The 15205-nt window shown below is 42.7% G+C and overlaps 1 protein-coding gene across 5 annotated transcripts in view; it reads left to right on the forward strand.

Moving 5' to 3' along the window:
* Window positions 1-13261, forward strand: part of ARHGAP22 (Rho GTPase activating protein 22) — a 149124-nt gene extending 135863 nt beyond the window's left edge. For 4 of the 5 annotated variants that reach the window (XM_027672263.1, XM_027672264.1, XM_027672266.1 and 1 more), the window contains 4 exons: window positions 3550-3623; window positions 4608-4729; window positions 7442-8345; window positions 12531-13261. In XM_027672263.1, the coding sequence (XP_027528064.1) occupies window positions 3550-3623; window positions 4608-4729; window positions 7442-8345; window positions 12531-12759 (1329 nt within the window). In that variant the 3' untranslated portion in view covers window positions 12760-13261. Of the gene's footprint in view, window positions 1-3549; window positions 3624-4607; window positions 4730-7441; window positions 8346-9863; window positions 10170-12530 lie in introns of those variants that run through there. The other variant, XM_027672265.1, reaches the window with a different exon arrangement.
* The last annotated feature ends 1944 nt before the right edge of the window (window positions 13262-15205 follow it).

A 15205-nucleotide genomic window follows, 5' to 3' on the forward strand; every position in this document is an offset into this window, starting at 1 on the left:
CAGCTCTGAGAAAGCAAATTTCTGTGCATAGCACAGTATATTACCACAGGTGAATATGCATTTGCATCCTGGACACAGCCACATCAGTGTGTCAGTGCACTAGTGTTGTCTTTTCATAGGTAGAGGTATGTGTCTACTAACTCCAAAACTTGCTCATTTTCTGCCTTACCCTCAGTGAACTCAGGCATCTCTGCAGGGTGCTGTGTTACAGACCACACAGCGGTTATTTCACAAGAAACAGCAGTACTTCTGAGGCAGTAGAGCTGGTTTCATTTTGGTCATAAGATGTGCAGACTGAGAAGTTTTTGATCCATTAAGCACTGTTGCACAAGAGTAGAGACACTGCCAAATTGGGCAAACATAATTGTATATCACTGCTCAGCTTATTAACTACGTTGTTTGCCTGATTTTGCCTGCACAGGCTGCAGCAGATTGGGAAGCAACATCTGTGTTGCTTCTGTGGGAGCAAGGTCAGACTCAAATGACTTGTAGTGCAGAATTCTCTTTGGATGAGAAAGGTGATGAGGAGCACTAGATAGCCAAAATGAAAGCTTACAAAATACAGCATTGGTCCTAGCACAGAGTTGTTTTGTTAAGCTGCTGTTGTAAACATAAGCAATTTTTTTTTCAACAAAATCTGGAACCTTAACAAGGACTGTTTACTTTTTCAGAAAGGAAGGTGGAGTGCCCACACCAAGGGTGGAGATGCTGTACGTGCACAGTAGCATGTGGAGCAGAATGTAGCACAAAGTCATACCTAGCCTGTGGGGCCTGACTTGCTGCCTCCCACATGGAAAATCCCCCTGCCTAGAAACTGTGGTTTCATTGAAACCATAATTTGTAACACATAATGATAAGCAGGGAATTTAAAAATCAAAACATATTTATTAAAGAATAAAACATTATTTAAAACAATTATCTCCATTGTTGTCACTGTTAAAACAGCATGGTGTTTACTTTGAAGTACTATTTTGTTTTCATTTTTTACTTGGAACTTGAAATATCACTTTCTTTAGTTTTACACACCCACTCTCCCCCCCTCACCCAATAAAACCAGAATTGCTCAAGGCAAATTAGCCATTCGAATAAAACTTTTGGCACCTCGTGCTGCTACATTGTGATTGTGGATAGAAATTACTATGATTTTAGCTTGGCCTAACTCCAGCACTGCGCTAAGCTTTCCATTTTTCATTCAAATTGCTTTTCATCTCTTCATTCTGCATCCAACTCATCTCTGGTATTCAAATGCAAACATAAACGTAACAGAGACCTTAGATTGTGCTGAGGTCTCCAGGTATCTCAGCAGGACTGCAGCATTAAAAAAGATTTGATTCTGATCCCGATTGATTTGGAGGAGGGATCAAAAATTAAAAACAATTTTAGAGAGAGATCTTCAAATTTCTAAAAAGTCATTTGAGTCTGAGCTGATTTAACATGGTAGTATTCAGCCTTCACTGCTACCTGTACTCTAGAGTTGCACAGCAGTTCAGTGGATTGAACACATGGCTTTGAGTTTTTAAAGAGGGATCTGCATTTGGATGAGCATCTAAAGTTTTACTAGTTTTCCAGCCAAACTAGAAGCTCCAAATTGGTGCTGATCTGTTACACACAGTGCAAAACCCTTGGGTTTGGGATAATTCGTTGGAAAGCAGCATTTTCAAGGAGATAAGAGTTATCACTGCAAAATCCCACGATGAATAACAGTGCAGTGCTTGTGTTGCTTGCTGGGCTGCAGCCATAGCGTGGTCAGTGCTATTTGTTAATTCAGCGGTTTTGAGCTTGTGTTTTCCTTTACGCTTTCGCTGTGGTGTTACCAGGCTCGGCCTTCTGCCCTCTGCAGTTCAAGTGGTTGGTGGGTACAAATCTGTGGCACAGCTTATAAATGCTGCAGTAGGAGAGAAAGCTTTTTTTAACCTGGCAGGTGTTTCTGCCTTGATAAATATGAAGATACTTTCTGTGTAATACCATGTTTGAGATTCCTTGTGACAGAGCATGAATGATAAATTTTTAGAGCCTTTTCTTCTTTCAGGTAGCATCTTGTACCTTTAGGTCATGTTCCCTGCTGTTCACAGCTGCCTGCAGTTTTCTGTTCTAAAGCCTCCTCTTGCATCCAGTGGAGCTATGGTATTTTAATTCAGAGCACTTGAAATATAGTGCCAAATACCATCTTGATTTCCTTATTTGAAATAAATTGGGTTACAGAGCAAAATTCAAGAGGGAATTAGGTCTGTTAGCTCACCCATTTCTAGTTCAAACTTGTCACTTGAAAGCTGGTTGACCTGAACAACTGACCTTAACCTTCACATCAGTAGCAGCTGTTCTTAATTCAAAAATTTTCAGAAGTTAAAAAAGAGGATTGCGATTTTCAAAAGTGACTGGCCTTTTATTGGTGTCTCCGTTGTTGTCACTGTTAAAACAGCATGGTGTTTAAGCTAAGGAATTAAAAAAAGCCTGCTGCTTTTAAGAATTATGTTTTAGGTTTTTACTAGAGAACTCTTTTTTCTTTTTGTAATGGGACGTACAGAATAAAGAAGTACCTATACATTTAGGACATTAAGGAGAAAGGCAGGAATAGAGACTGCTCTCTGGATCTTTCTGACTTATCTGGACCAGAGAAATCAGGAAGATCTTGCAAAAGTCTGGTCAACAGAATTCCCTCCCTAACAGTCCTTAATAAATTGAGGAGATTTTGAAATGAATGTCCAACTGCACTTTTTTGGCTCCGAACCAGTTGCTTCTGGAATGTCTCCATCATTAGTTTGCAGCCCTCTGTCATTCATTAGCAGCTATCACTCTTCATAAAGGTGCTTTGGTGTCTATTTTTCTACAAAAGGTTTAGTTGTCCCCAAAAATAAGCAAATATCCAGGACAACTGCAGCATTGACAGGAACAAGCAAATGATACTTGGGACTGTAGCAGGACAGTAGCCTTCTGAGTCAGAGGTTTTCATTATATGATTTAAATAGCTTCAGGATTTTAAGTCATTCATTCAGTTGATGTCTCATGTTACGTTTTAATGTGAAAACAGAAATTTGGTGAGGAAGTATGTTCCCGATCAGAATGACTGCAAATGGATGTAATTAAAAAGGAGGTAGTTGAATTGGAGTGTCATTTAGCTTTTTCAAGAAAAACTCTCCTGTGCTCCAGTTGAGCATTACTGCGATGTGTTTGTACTGCACTCAATGCCTCAAAGTTTCAAATAGGCCACGTCCTGCAAAGGCACATCTGCTGGTACATTGCCACTGATGCCAGTGGGCAGGCTTTGAAGGCTGGCAGGCCTTACTAATTGAAGGCTTCTACATCAACCATTAAAGTTGACTGGAGGATTTCCACTGAGAACTGAGTCAAATTCTGGATATTGGGTTTTTTTTTTTTTTGGTAATGCACAATGCATTAGATGACACCTCTTTTAAAGCAAAGCGTCCTTGTGTTGTCATCTGTTGTGCAGCATTTGGCCATGGAAAGAGGACTTTGTAGTACTGAAGGAAAGTCACGTCTGCTTTACAGCATTTACATTAATCTCTCCTTCTTGATTTTTCTGTCCCTCAGGGCACCCAGGAACTGGTTAAACAGGTGAAGAATTTGCCCCAAGCCAACTACAACCTCCTCAAATACATATGCAAGTAAGTGAAATTAATTAACACTTGGAAAAGTCTTCAAGTTTTGTGAGGCTTACATGCAAATAATATATTCTTAATGTATGAATATTCAGACATCACTTACGTGTAAGTTACTGCTCCTATAAAACATTCAGAGGTGAACGAACAGCCTGCCTGAAGGAAGCTCTTGGTTTATCCAAGAGCATCAGCCAAGCAAATTGCTGTCACCCACAGCCTTGGCAGCAGGCACGAATGATACCAATGTATTATATTGTTTATTTCAGAAGTACTTACAGACCACTAAAGAAAGACATTATTTCTACGTATTGCACACTTGGAAGATTTATGACACAAGCTGAGTAGCAGATGCAGTCAGAACAGCCAGTCTGACATCTGCTCTGGTTTGGAAGTGTGGTTAGGAGTAGCTTCCTCTTGGATTCCAGGGACTCCACAGCCTTTTCTCCCCTCAGCTCTGTGCTGATTCTCCCAGTTTTTTGGGCTGCCTTTTTATCTGGAAGTTGGAATGAGATGATCTTTAAAGGTCCCTTCCAACCCAAACCATTCTATGATTCTGTGATCTGTATTTTGTTAGATTCAAGCCCAGCCACAAAGTTCTTTTCACAGGCTGCTAGTTCTAGGACAAGGAGAAGAGTGAAATGTCTTTTTAATTCTGTTATGTCTGTAAGTGAAAACTGCCTGAAGTCAATCTGTGTAATTGGAGAATTCCTATAAAAATGCAAAAAGCTGTCCTTTCGGACCCAGTAGAAGGCTGGATCCCTGCTGGATGGGTACTTCTGACAGAAACCATCCTGTCTTCTCTAGTTCATACACTAAAAGGGATCTGGGGTAATTACTGAGTATTTAGGCTGCATTAGTCCCCAGAATCATTTCAGGTGTCAGGGTTGTATGAAAGTAAGACTAAACTGTCCCTGCCCCAGAATGCCTATAGTCTTAGAAGTTACTTATTATTCCCCTCCTCCTTTGATTTTTCTGGGGGGACTTTTCAAGGTTCCTCGATGAAGTTCAGGCTCACTCCAGCATTAACAAGATGAGTGTCCAGAACCTGGCTACAGTATTTGGACCAAATATATTACGTCCCAAAATGGAAGATCCGGTGACCATGATGGAAGGTAGGTACTGCTCTTGTGAGACAGCACAACCGCTGTGCTTTGGAGCTGTAGGTCACGCATTTGTTGGTAGCTGATCAGTAGCTGCACAGTCAGAATAAGTCAAGCCATCCATCAGTGCCTATGAAGGGGGTGTATTGGTTGACCTCTCTTACCCCATTTGCTGCTGGTCTGGGAGTGTCTCTCCACTATGTGGAGATGCCTCTGCCACCTGGAAACTCTTTTTGAACCTACTGCTAAAATGAAAGCTCCCATGTTTTTCAGAAGGACCATGCTTAAATACTAAACTGCTATCATTTAGCAGTGGTGCATTTCAGTGGTTCTACAGCAACCTGTAGAGAACATCCAGGCCACAATGAGAGGGCTGTAATTTTTGCTGTGCCACAGTGGCTATAACTAGGTGTCTTAGAAGTGTAGTTTTCTAAGCAGACTGTATATGGGTCAGAACTTCACAGAATCCAAGAAATGAGTTGAAAATCACTGTTAATTTTGGATGTAAAAATCTGAAACTTTAAAATCATCTGCCTCGATATGGGTCAAGTAGGCTGACACTAGGGCTGGGAAGCAGCTCCTCTCCCGGGTGGCACTGGAACACAGCTACTGTGGTGCAAGCTTTAGTAGGGTCTTTGCATTGAGTTCTGTGGGCTCTTGGCAAGCCTACACAGATGTGCAGCAGTAGGCACAGATAGAGATGCTGTGCCCAGGATGTTTGAACTTGGCTCTGGTGCTGCTCCTGAGCTGTAGGGGACAGCTGATGTGGTGTTCTGCGTGATGGAAGTCCTTCACAGAACACCAGTATTGTTATGCCGTAGTAGCAGCAGTGCCTTTAGGTCTGCACAGGTGATGTGCAGATGTTGCCCACAATGGCAAGTCACTGTAAGGAAAACTTCAGAGCATGACCTGACATATTCTAGTTGTTCAGGGATTCAAAGCCTACCACAGAGATGTGGGCCATATTATTAAGGGTAGATTTGAGACTTCCTCAAAGTGTGGAAGGTACAAAAGTCCAGGGAGGAGAAGGGAGTGTGGGAGCAGATGCTGATTATTCAGTATTAGAGAGGTGAGGACAGCTGAAATCAGCCTGTGTGTGATGCTGTGACTTCCCCTAGTGGCCACCGGCCCAGCGCTGGTACGGCTCTCACAGCCTGGGCCAACAGCATGCTCTTTGTTCAGCTGGCACAGGTGACAAGTCTGGGTTCAGTTCACCTCAGGCATTTCATTATGCAGTTCATCTGATGGCAGAGGTGCTTGAACTGTGTGTAGGTGCACGGGTGCCACAGATGCTGTGGTCTCCTGGTCTCTCCTAATCATCATCTAAAAGCACTACAGTGATCTGACCTGGAATTCTGTATTGCCGTAGATCTGAACTGTAGAAAAATTGGGATATGTAGGCTGGATTTTTTGACTTAATCATTATACTAATAACAACAGCAATAGCAATGTTTTGTTTAATTTTTAGTTGAGGATAGAAGGTTGATTTAATAACAGAGAAGTGTACAGACTCAATTTTTTTTAGCTTCAGGGTAATTTCAATCTGCTAAATAAACTGATAAAGTAAAATACTGCACCCAGATCTTAACAAAAGCGCTCTAGTTGTGTCTCTCTTCAAATTTAAACCACGAATTTCAAATAGAAATATCTGAAGTTTGACAGCTAAATTGTTAGGAATGCCCTTATCTTCAAGACATTTATTTCTCTTCCTGTGTTCACAGACATAAAATAGAAGTGGTAGGTGAGTTCAGTACCTCTTGCTGTCAGGCCAAAATGTCATCATTAAAATCAGTCTTTTGTCTTGAACCCGTGAGTATGTTGGTCTTATTCTCTATTTTAGGTAATACTTAAAGATAGAATGGCATATTCATTCTTTTAAGGGTTTTTCTCTTTTGTAGGAAGTGCTTTGTTTTAGGTTTGGTAAGTGTGGTGTTCTCTATTAGTTCATAACAGTTGGCTCCACTACTGGAAAACAATGATAGCTCATTTCTGTGGATTTAAATAATTGCAGGTACTTTCTGCACTTGCTGTGCACCTTCTGTAAGTGTGAGTATCATGCAGATGTCAGACTTTCTGCAAGTTTCTCTATACACTGAGTGCAGCAGAAACCTGAGCTGAAATTTCTGGTTCTTCAATAAGCTGTAGCTCTGGGCCTGTTCAGACTATAAAACTGAGTGCAACCTAGCTGTTTAAACCTGCTGGTTTTGGAAGCTGGACAGAGAGATGCTTCATCCCAGCCAATAGGTTAGTGTGTTCAGGATCTGCCATGCATCCCTGCATGGGGCTGCACTATCCTGCGTGGATGCAAACACTGAGATTGATGCTGGCTCTGAAGCCCATGCCTGGTGTGGTACAGACCTGCCCTGTTTTCCAGGTGTCCTCCACCTCTGTCATCCTCCAAGGTCAGTTAAGCTTCCAGCCTGCTTAAGCAGGTCAGTTTATTAATCATTGCTAGTGATAATTTGTGCTCTGCTAGTCAGCTACATTCATGAACTGAACTGAGACCCGCATCCTTCACAGTCGCCCTTTCCAGCAAAAGCAATGACTCCTGTTCCTTTGAAGTCCTGTATAGAAAGGCCCAGAGTAGCTCCTTGTGCAGACCCATTGAAAGGCTCGGCAGCCACAGGCTTCAAAGGAGCTCATGGGATATCCCACAGGCTGGGGATGAGTCTCTGAGGGCTTTTCACCTCTCCTCAACTGCTTGCCTTTGTTTTCCACCCACAGGCACCTCACTAGTTCAACACCTGATGACAGTGCTGATAAGTGAACAGGGACGAATCTTTGCTGTTCCCCAGGCAGATGTGCCAGGGAGCCAACTGGAAATCAGGCCTGTGCGGCAGCGCAGTACTGTGGAGTGGATCTCTGAGGAGGACGGGGAGGACAGCAGGTCAGAGAACAGTGCTCCCAGCCCCGCTGATTTGCCTTCTAGCAATGTTGTGGCACTGGAGGCCACCTCAGGACCTGCAGTGAAAAACACTCCTCCAGAGCATAGTGGCAAATTAACTCAGCCTGCCACCAGCCCCAGTAAAAGAGTGCAGACACTGCCTCCATGGAAATACTCCTTCCGCCAGCAGGGAGCACGGTCTGTGAGTCCAAAGCTGGGCAGCTCATCCTTAGATATCCCCAACCTCTCCTCCAGCGGGAACTGGTTGATGAACGGACTGTACTCACTCCGAGGCCACCGCCGGACAGCATCTGGGGAGCGAGTTAAAGACTCATGTTCCTCCCAGAGACTCTCCACTTACGACAACGTCCCCTCGTCCAGCCTGTCCCTCAGCACACACAGCATGGCCAGCACTACATGGTCAACGTCGTCATGTGAGATTTCCGTGATGGACTCAGTCAGCAGCTGCCCAGCCTGCCGGGCCAGTGACTCTTCTGCTTTAAGCTCTCTCAAAACCGAGTGGATAACTCAGGGCTCGCTGTCTCAGAGCGAGGGCAAGACTGCAGACCTGGAAAACAGCATGGACAGGTTTGATGCATGCAGCACCAGCAGCAGTGAACAGAGCGATCCAGCTGCAGCTTCCCGAGACTCTGTCCAATGCTCCAGGGCCTTACAGAGCTTGGTGGTGGAGCTAAAGACAGAACTGAGCAAACAGAGGACTGAGTATGAGACTAGTATCAAAAGGTAATGTCATCTGCAGGGGGGACAAGGAAGTTGTCTGCCAACATTAGCTCTGTCTGAACATGAGCTCTGAAGGGTATCAGGATCTCAGACATGAAGTTTGGGTTTAGGTGACAGCAGATCTGGTCCTGCTCTTTCCTCACTGCTCTCTGAATCCAGCTTTTCTTTCTCTGATCTAAGAGGTCATTTAAAAAAAGGGGATTTCTGCCATAAAGGGAAATCCAGTATTTCACATTCTGTGTTTTCAGTGGAAATGAGTACTGCACAGGTAATGCCAAAGTCTGCTCTTGGTGTCCTCAGAGAAACAGAAAATCTTGGAGGGAGGAATTGGGACCCAGCATGGTCAGGCCTCAACAAGGAACTCTGTTGGTCTGTGCAGGTGCTGGTATTTGTACCAAATCAGTCTGAAATTGAGGGCTTCTTGTTGCTTCTCCCCATAGGAACATTCTTGAGGAAACTGCTCTTGACTGTTTTGCAGTGGATTTTTTTGTGGTTGTTGGGATTGCATCTCAGCTACAACTTTTTCTGCAGCCCTTTTGTGTTAAACTTCTAGAAACCTTGCTTTTGTTTTTTGGTGTAAAAAGTGGTCTTTGGCTCCTGTGGCAGCCCCTGGCTTGGAGTAGCAGCGAGCTGCAGCTTGTGCAGCAGACAGCGAAGTGTGTCATCATTTGCCCAGTGGTGTTTTCTTGCACAACTGCTGGTGTTATACTTAAGAGCTGAGCTCAGAAAAATTCCTCCAGTTTTCAGGAGAGCTGTGTGTGAGGATGGGGCTGTTGTAGGAAGCAGAAAGTATTAAGAACTAGGAAGTCCTATTTATTCATTTGTGGGAGTTGGTATATTAGGTTTTATGAGTGTATGTGCTTAATAGAATGACTTTCAGGCAAGCACTCAGGGAAATATTCACATGTAAGGTAATTCCTTTAAGCAACAATATATGTTTTAATATACAGCCACATGCAAAACTACACACCATGTTATAATACAGAAGAATATTGGCCTGGGCTCTACAACACCAGCACTTTGCACTGTAGAAGGGCTGTAGTCCCATTTTTTACTAATAGTTTAGTTCTCAAGGTTTGTTGTTTTTTTTGTGTTCAGGTGTTACTGTTATACTCCTTCAATTACTAAAACTCTGGTAGCATTTCCATACCTCAGTTTACAGTCAGTCTCCCAAACCTGGTACAAAAAGCACATATGGCAGTTGGCATAGTATAGCGCAGCACAGCTTTAGGCTGCATTAGTTGCCACTTTTTTTCTTGTTAATTAATTAATTTCTCAGAAATGTATCTGAACTTTGATGTCTTCCCGTGGGCCAACTGTTAAGGCAGGAATTTTACTTGCTACCCTCCTGCTTTATTTTATGATTTCCTATGGTGGTGACCTGCCAGCCTCTGCAGCATTTCTGCCTTGTGCACTGTCCTGCCTTGGTGTGTGAAGCTGAAAAGAAAAAGAGGCTGTGTAGCAGTCTCAGTTCCATCACAGAGTGGGAGAGAAGCCTACCCTCACCTTGTTGTGTTCCAGGTACAGGAGCTGATGAGAACATCACCGGTCGCTAGCATGGGGTGTTGAAAAAGGTCTCTGAATGAGTGTGGTAGTTCATGGCTTATTTGGATTTTTTAGATGCCCTACTGATGCAGAATGGAAGGAGATGAGGGTATGTGCCTTGCATTTAATTCTGCAGAGCTGCTCTGGCAAGCCTTGATGCAGGGATAGAAAGTAATAAACAGAAACACGAGGCTGCACACTCTTACCTGCTGCCTGGGGGAAGAGGTGGCTTTCCACCTCTTATTACTAAAACTGCTCCAACAGGGCCTTAAGCTGTGAACATCAGGGGCATCCAGGAAGACCTGTTCTTCATTCCAGCTGTTGAGCAGTTCCAGCTGCTTCAGCTCTAACACCTGCCTTTCCCCTTCAGCTGGACAGGGCAGAGAGCACTATGGCTGGAGGGGAGGGCTGTAAATTGCCCAGGTCTCACAGGGCAAAGTAACTGAGGAAAATGCATAATGAACTAAGTTTCATAAAACCAGGCAAGATGCAATCACAGCCTTTATGTATCAAACAGGATGACTCCAGCTGTTCAGGATTACAGCCTGAAGGATTGTGCTGTCAAGTCTAAGAATTTCAAGCCAAGTTTTTCAGCTCTCAAAAATTTTGCAATGTTTTTACTACATCTGCAGCAATTTACTTGTGAAAAAATATGTTCCTTTTGAGACTGCATGAAAGTCTGTTTCTGTGGAAAGACAAGAGCTAACTAGCAAAGAAGGGAGGCTGCTTAGCAGGAAGAATTTAGGCTGCCTCACTGTCTTTATTTTATTGAAGAAAATTTAGTCCCCAAAAATAATAATTTATTGCTTTACAGTTGTACATGTGCTTGTGTGGTTTGCAGAACTCTGTGTGTGTAGCAGGACAAGTTTTAATGAGAGAATATGAGCTTTTTGTTGGCACATAAATAAGTGGAGGGAAAGCAGAGTCACTACCTGCCTGCGGCAGATGTAAGGAACATTTGCTGATGGAAAAGCTGTTATTTCTCATCATTGACTGCCCATTTTCTCTCTCTTAGTCAAAGGGAGGCAAGTTTTATGGCCTTCCTGTAACTAGCCTGTTCCACAGCATTTCTCCCTCAAGGTTATTATAATTATCAGACATTCTCTGTTGAGTTTCAGTAATTCATGTTTACCACCTGGACTCTTTAAGAAAATGGAAGTACCTTGGAGAGGACTGCTATGTTGTGTATGTAGAAATGCATTAGGTACTGTTACCCTCTGTAATTCAGAACATAGACAGCTAATCTAGGCTGCTGTAGCTGACCCCTAAATTTAGTGGTAGAAAAATGTAATTGGCAGCTCAGAGCTGTAGAATGTAACAAAAATGCTTTAAAGTGTGTGTGTGGGGGGAAGCAACTCAGCTTCAGAAGAGTCCTATTAGGCAAGAAGCCACAGCTGGCTGGCGATAAAGGTCTGCCTTCACCAAGATGGGCCTTTTTTGCAGAACTTGGTGTAGGTCAGTGCACCTGTGTGTGACTTTCTGATTCATTGTGGAAATTGCGACAAGGATCCCATTGCCATCTTTACCTGTGTGTAAAACAATGTAAAGGAACAGCTCAAGGGGACAAACTGCCCTGCCTGCATAATTGCATCTTGGCCAGTCACAAAATGGAATTCAGACCCTTCTGGCACTGCCAAAGCCCCCATTTGGTTTTCGTTTGTTTGTTTTAGTATGGAGGCAGTAGCATGCCCTTGTTGAGTATAATTTACTCTGTCTAAAAATAACCTGTTCACAGTTTCACAGGAAGGTCAGCACCCCAGCTTCACAGCTGGGTATCAGTGAGAGGGGGGAGTGGTTTCATGTTTGGGGGGTTTTTGGTGTTTTGGTTTTTTTTTAATTATTTTTAAAAAATTTATTCTATTTTAAATGGGGTACACTTTTCCTAGGAAAAGCCTAATTTTTAAAATCATATCCTAGTGATCAGAAATTCCTATCTGAAAATATTCCCTCCTCTTTATTAACATCATAACTCTGTCTTGTGATTAGGAAACATGACAGAGGGGACAGCAACTGCTTTGCCTTCTGCACTTCTTTCAAGTCACAAAACTGTGAACCTTGTTCTTTGACCTCCTTAGTGAAAAGTTCTGAGTCTTGCACCAGGGTTTTGTGCCCAGATTAAATTTAAATACTGTTCTTCACATTCTTCCTCACATGACATGTTGGGGTTTGTAAAATCTTGTACCCCACCCCAAAGTCAACAACAAACTTTACAGAAAGACCATTAAATGGATGGTGAGGAAGGACTCTGACCTGATCTCCAAGGATGTTGCTCTGTACTGGATATCCATATGGAGAAACAGTATCAGGATGAAAACAGAGGTTAAAAGATTATTTCAGAATTATATATTTGCACTCAGCCTAACTGAGGAATATATCTCCTCAGACATCCAGTCTCGTGCCCTAAAGTAAATGTTGTTTTCTAAGATTTGAGCATATTTTCTCAAGATACAAATAGAGAAGGCTCCAGCTTTCAAGGAGTCTCTGCCCTTAAGTTCAGCATTAATGAAATGGCAGTTAGAAACTAAGAGAAAGTTTTAAAGGAGAGAACTAAGTGGGACAACTTAAATTTATTATAGTTACTAGCTGTATTTATCCACCCACCTAAAAAGCTTTTTTTTTTTCTCTTTCCCCATTGGTTTTAAGAATTGAAGAAACAAGTGCAGACCTGAGGAAACAAGTGGTTAGGTTAGAAGAAGAACTGGACCAAGAACGAAAGAAATACACAATGCTGGAGATCAAGCTGAGGAATTCTGAACGTGCTCGTGAAGATGCTGAGAAGAGAAATTACCTCCTGCAGAAGGAAATGGAGGAGTTTTTTTCAACATTAGGATGTTTAACTCTTGGGAGTCAAAGTGCTAAAGTCCCCAAGTAGAACAAGCACAGAAATTTCTATTTCTGGCAAAATGAGTGAAAATGCACACTTTTTTCTGGTATACTCATGTATCATGAGTAATTCTACAGTGATTGTGCTATTGGTGACACTTGCTCTGTTGTCTTTACATGTGCTATAGTATTTGGGCCAGCTGGGAAAGTGTGACCATAATGCCTCAAAGTTTAGATGTCAGATGGCCAGGAAAGGGGCCCCCTTTATATCCACAGAACAAAAGACACTCTTCTCCAGAGTTGTCCTGCCATCTTTGGATTCAAATGCACCATCCTTTCGCTGGCTCAAGGACAGTGGAAAGTCCTGCAGTGTGGGTGGATGGCCAGAACCGATGGACAGGCTGAGCCAGGAGATGAGGGCCTCCTGCACTTGTGCTTGGGGAGATGGCAGTTCCAGTCTGGCACCGCAGCCAGTGGGGTTGTTTACCAGAGGGATTCTAATGAGGTGGTTTTCTCCCCACTCCATATATAAAGTTTGTTCAAATTTCTCATTCCCAAAGTGGCATTATTTTATGAAGATACTGTGAAAACAAAATCTACAAAAAAAGCTGAAGATACCAAAATCCTGACAATTCACTAAAACGGTCCCTTACCTGCCAAACAGTTTGTGTTTCATAAAAATGCAACTTATTAAACTGTATGTGATTAATAATCAGATTGGCTACACAAACTCCATGGAACTTTAAATATGCACATTTTGCCCTAGGTATCTGGGGGATTTTTGAGCCAAAAATAGACCAGTATTAGCTGCAAGAAAAAAAAATTTCATGAGTTGATTTATGTCATAAAGATAGAATATGGAATATCAGTCATCAAGGTAGAATATGGAAGATTCTTATCATCAAAAGACATCCAACTGATCCAGCTGCTGAGGGTTTTTAATCTATAAAACTCTTAATAGCAAAACCTATGGTAAGAGAAATTAGTGCAATCGGGGTGGGGGGCATTGGGGTGGTAGAGGGAGAAGGGTGGGGATCTCTCTTTAACCTTCCCTGGACAATTTACACTTGGCTGCCTTGTATCACTTCTCATTACACTAAGTATAATTTTTTGTTGGTGGTTCTCACAGGGAGATGAGGGGACAGGAGGAATATTGCAAACAACCTGTCAGCCCAAGTTCATTACTTTTACTAAGAAAAAATCTGTTAGAATGAAGCTGTAATTTCTGGTAGATACCTGCCAGGGCTGACTTCCCCTCCAAGGGATTTTGAGAAGCTCTGCATAGCATTTGTAGCACCCTGAGCCATGTGGAGCCTGCACACAGAAAATTGTTTCACCAGATTCAGCTTGAACTCTCACCTGCCAGCCCAGCACTCACAGCACTGTTCACGTTTTCTTGGCACTTTATCTTTGACAGCTGAGGCAGCTTGGGAGTCTCTAAGGAGAAAGTTTTTGAACAGAAAAGTGTCATGACAACATGAACTGGCTAAAGGGAAAGTACAGAAGGAGCAATGCAGAGCTTGCTTTATTTTAAGTATTTTAAAAAAATGCCCTGAATCTTGTTTCTTACTAGAGAAGACTATAACTCATTGACTGGCAATAACCTTAGAATGGGCTTTTTTACATACCAGCAGATAGTACACCTTTCAGTAGCGACTTTCTCATCATCATCTCACATCCAGGTATTTCAGTATTTAAACATCTGGATGTTTACTTGTTTTTGCTGCACTGTAACACTTCTTTCTATAAAAATGTAAATAATTGAATGGGAGCAAACCCCAGCATTTTAAACTAATCTCTTCTGGATAAGACAAGTCAAGCAAGGTGGTACAGTAAGCTGTGTGGATGGGTCAATTCCATTACTTCAAAGCTTTTTTCCTCCTTCCCAGGCTCTCCAGCAGCACTGGATTCCTTCCTGCCCGTGGCGTGAGGCAGCAGGTACCCGTCTGTTCAGCAGCACCCGCCTGCCACCTGCAGGCATGAGCATCACCCCCACCTTCCTTCTCCATCTCTGCCTTAGGTTATTAATGATGGTCACAAGTGATCTTGCTTGGAATAGAATGGCCATTTAAAACAGCAGCATTAAGATGCATAATAACGTGAGAGAGAAGCAGTTGTTGTAACAATGATTGAGCTGGAAGAGCACAGTGTGTCATGGAGCTGCAGTACCAGGCCAGTTATCACAAAATAAACCTAAATATTGGAGGGTGGCCTGAACCAGGGTGTAAGTAGAAAATCAGGACTGATAAAAAAGGAGTTTCTACTGATAACATTCAATACAACTAGGAGTAGCAACCAGGGTATTTTAATGCCCTCTCTTACTGCTATCTCAAAAGTGGAAACCTTCCACTGTATCCATCCTGACGGCTCACACATCCCTTAGACTATTTATATTGCATTATCTCCTATATCTATCAAGTGCAGACTGCTCCCTTTAGTTTGGGAACACTACAAACTTGGGAACTGAGCCATGCTGACTGGGAGATTAAACGTCA

The sequence above is a fragment of the Neopelma chrysocephalum genome, unplaced genomic scaffold, assembly GCF_003984885.1.
Source record: "Neopelma chrysocephalum unplaced genomic scaffold, ASM398488v2 Primary Assembly neopelma1_97390, whole genome shotgun sequence".
In the NCBI taxonomy this organism is placed as follows: domain Eukaryota; kingdom Metazoa; phylum Chordata; class Aves; order Passeriformes; family Pipridae; genus Neopelma; species Neopelma chrysocephalum.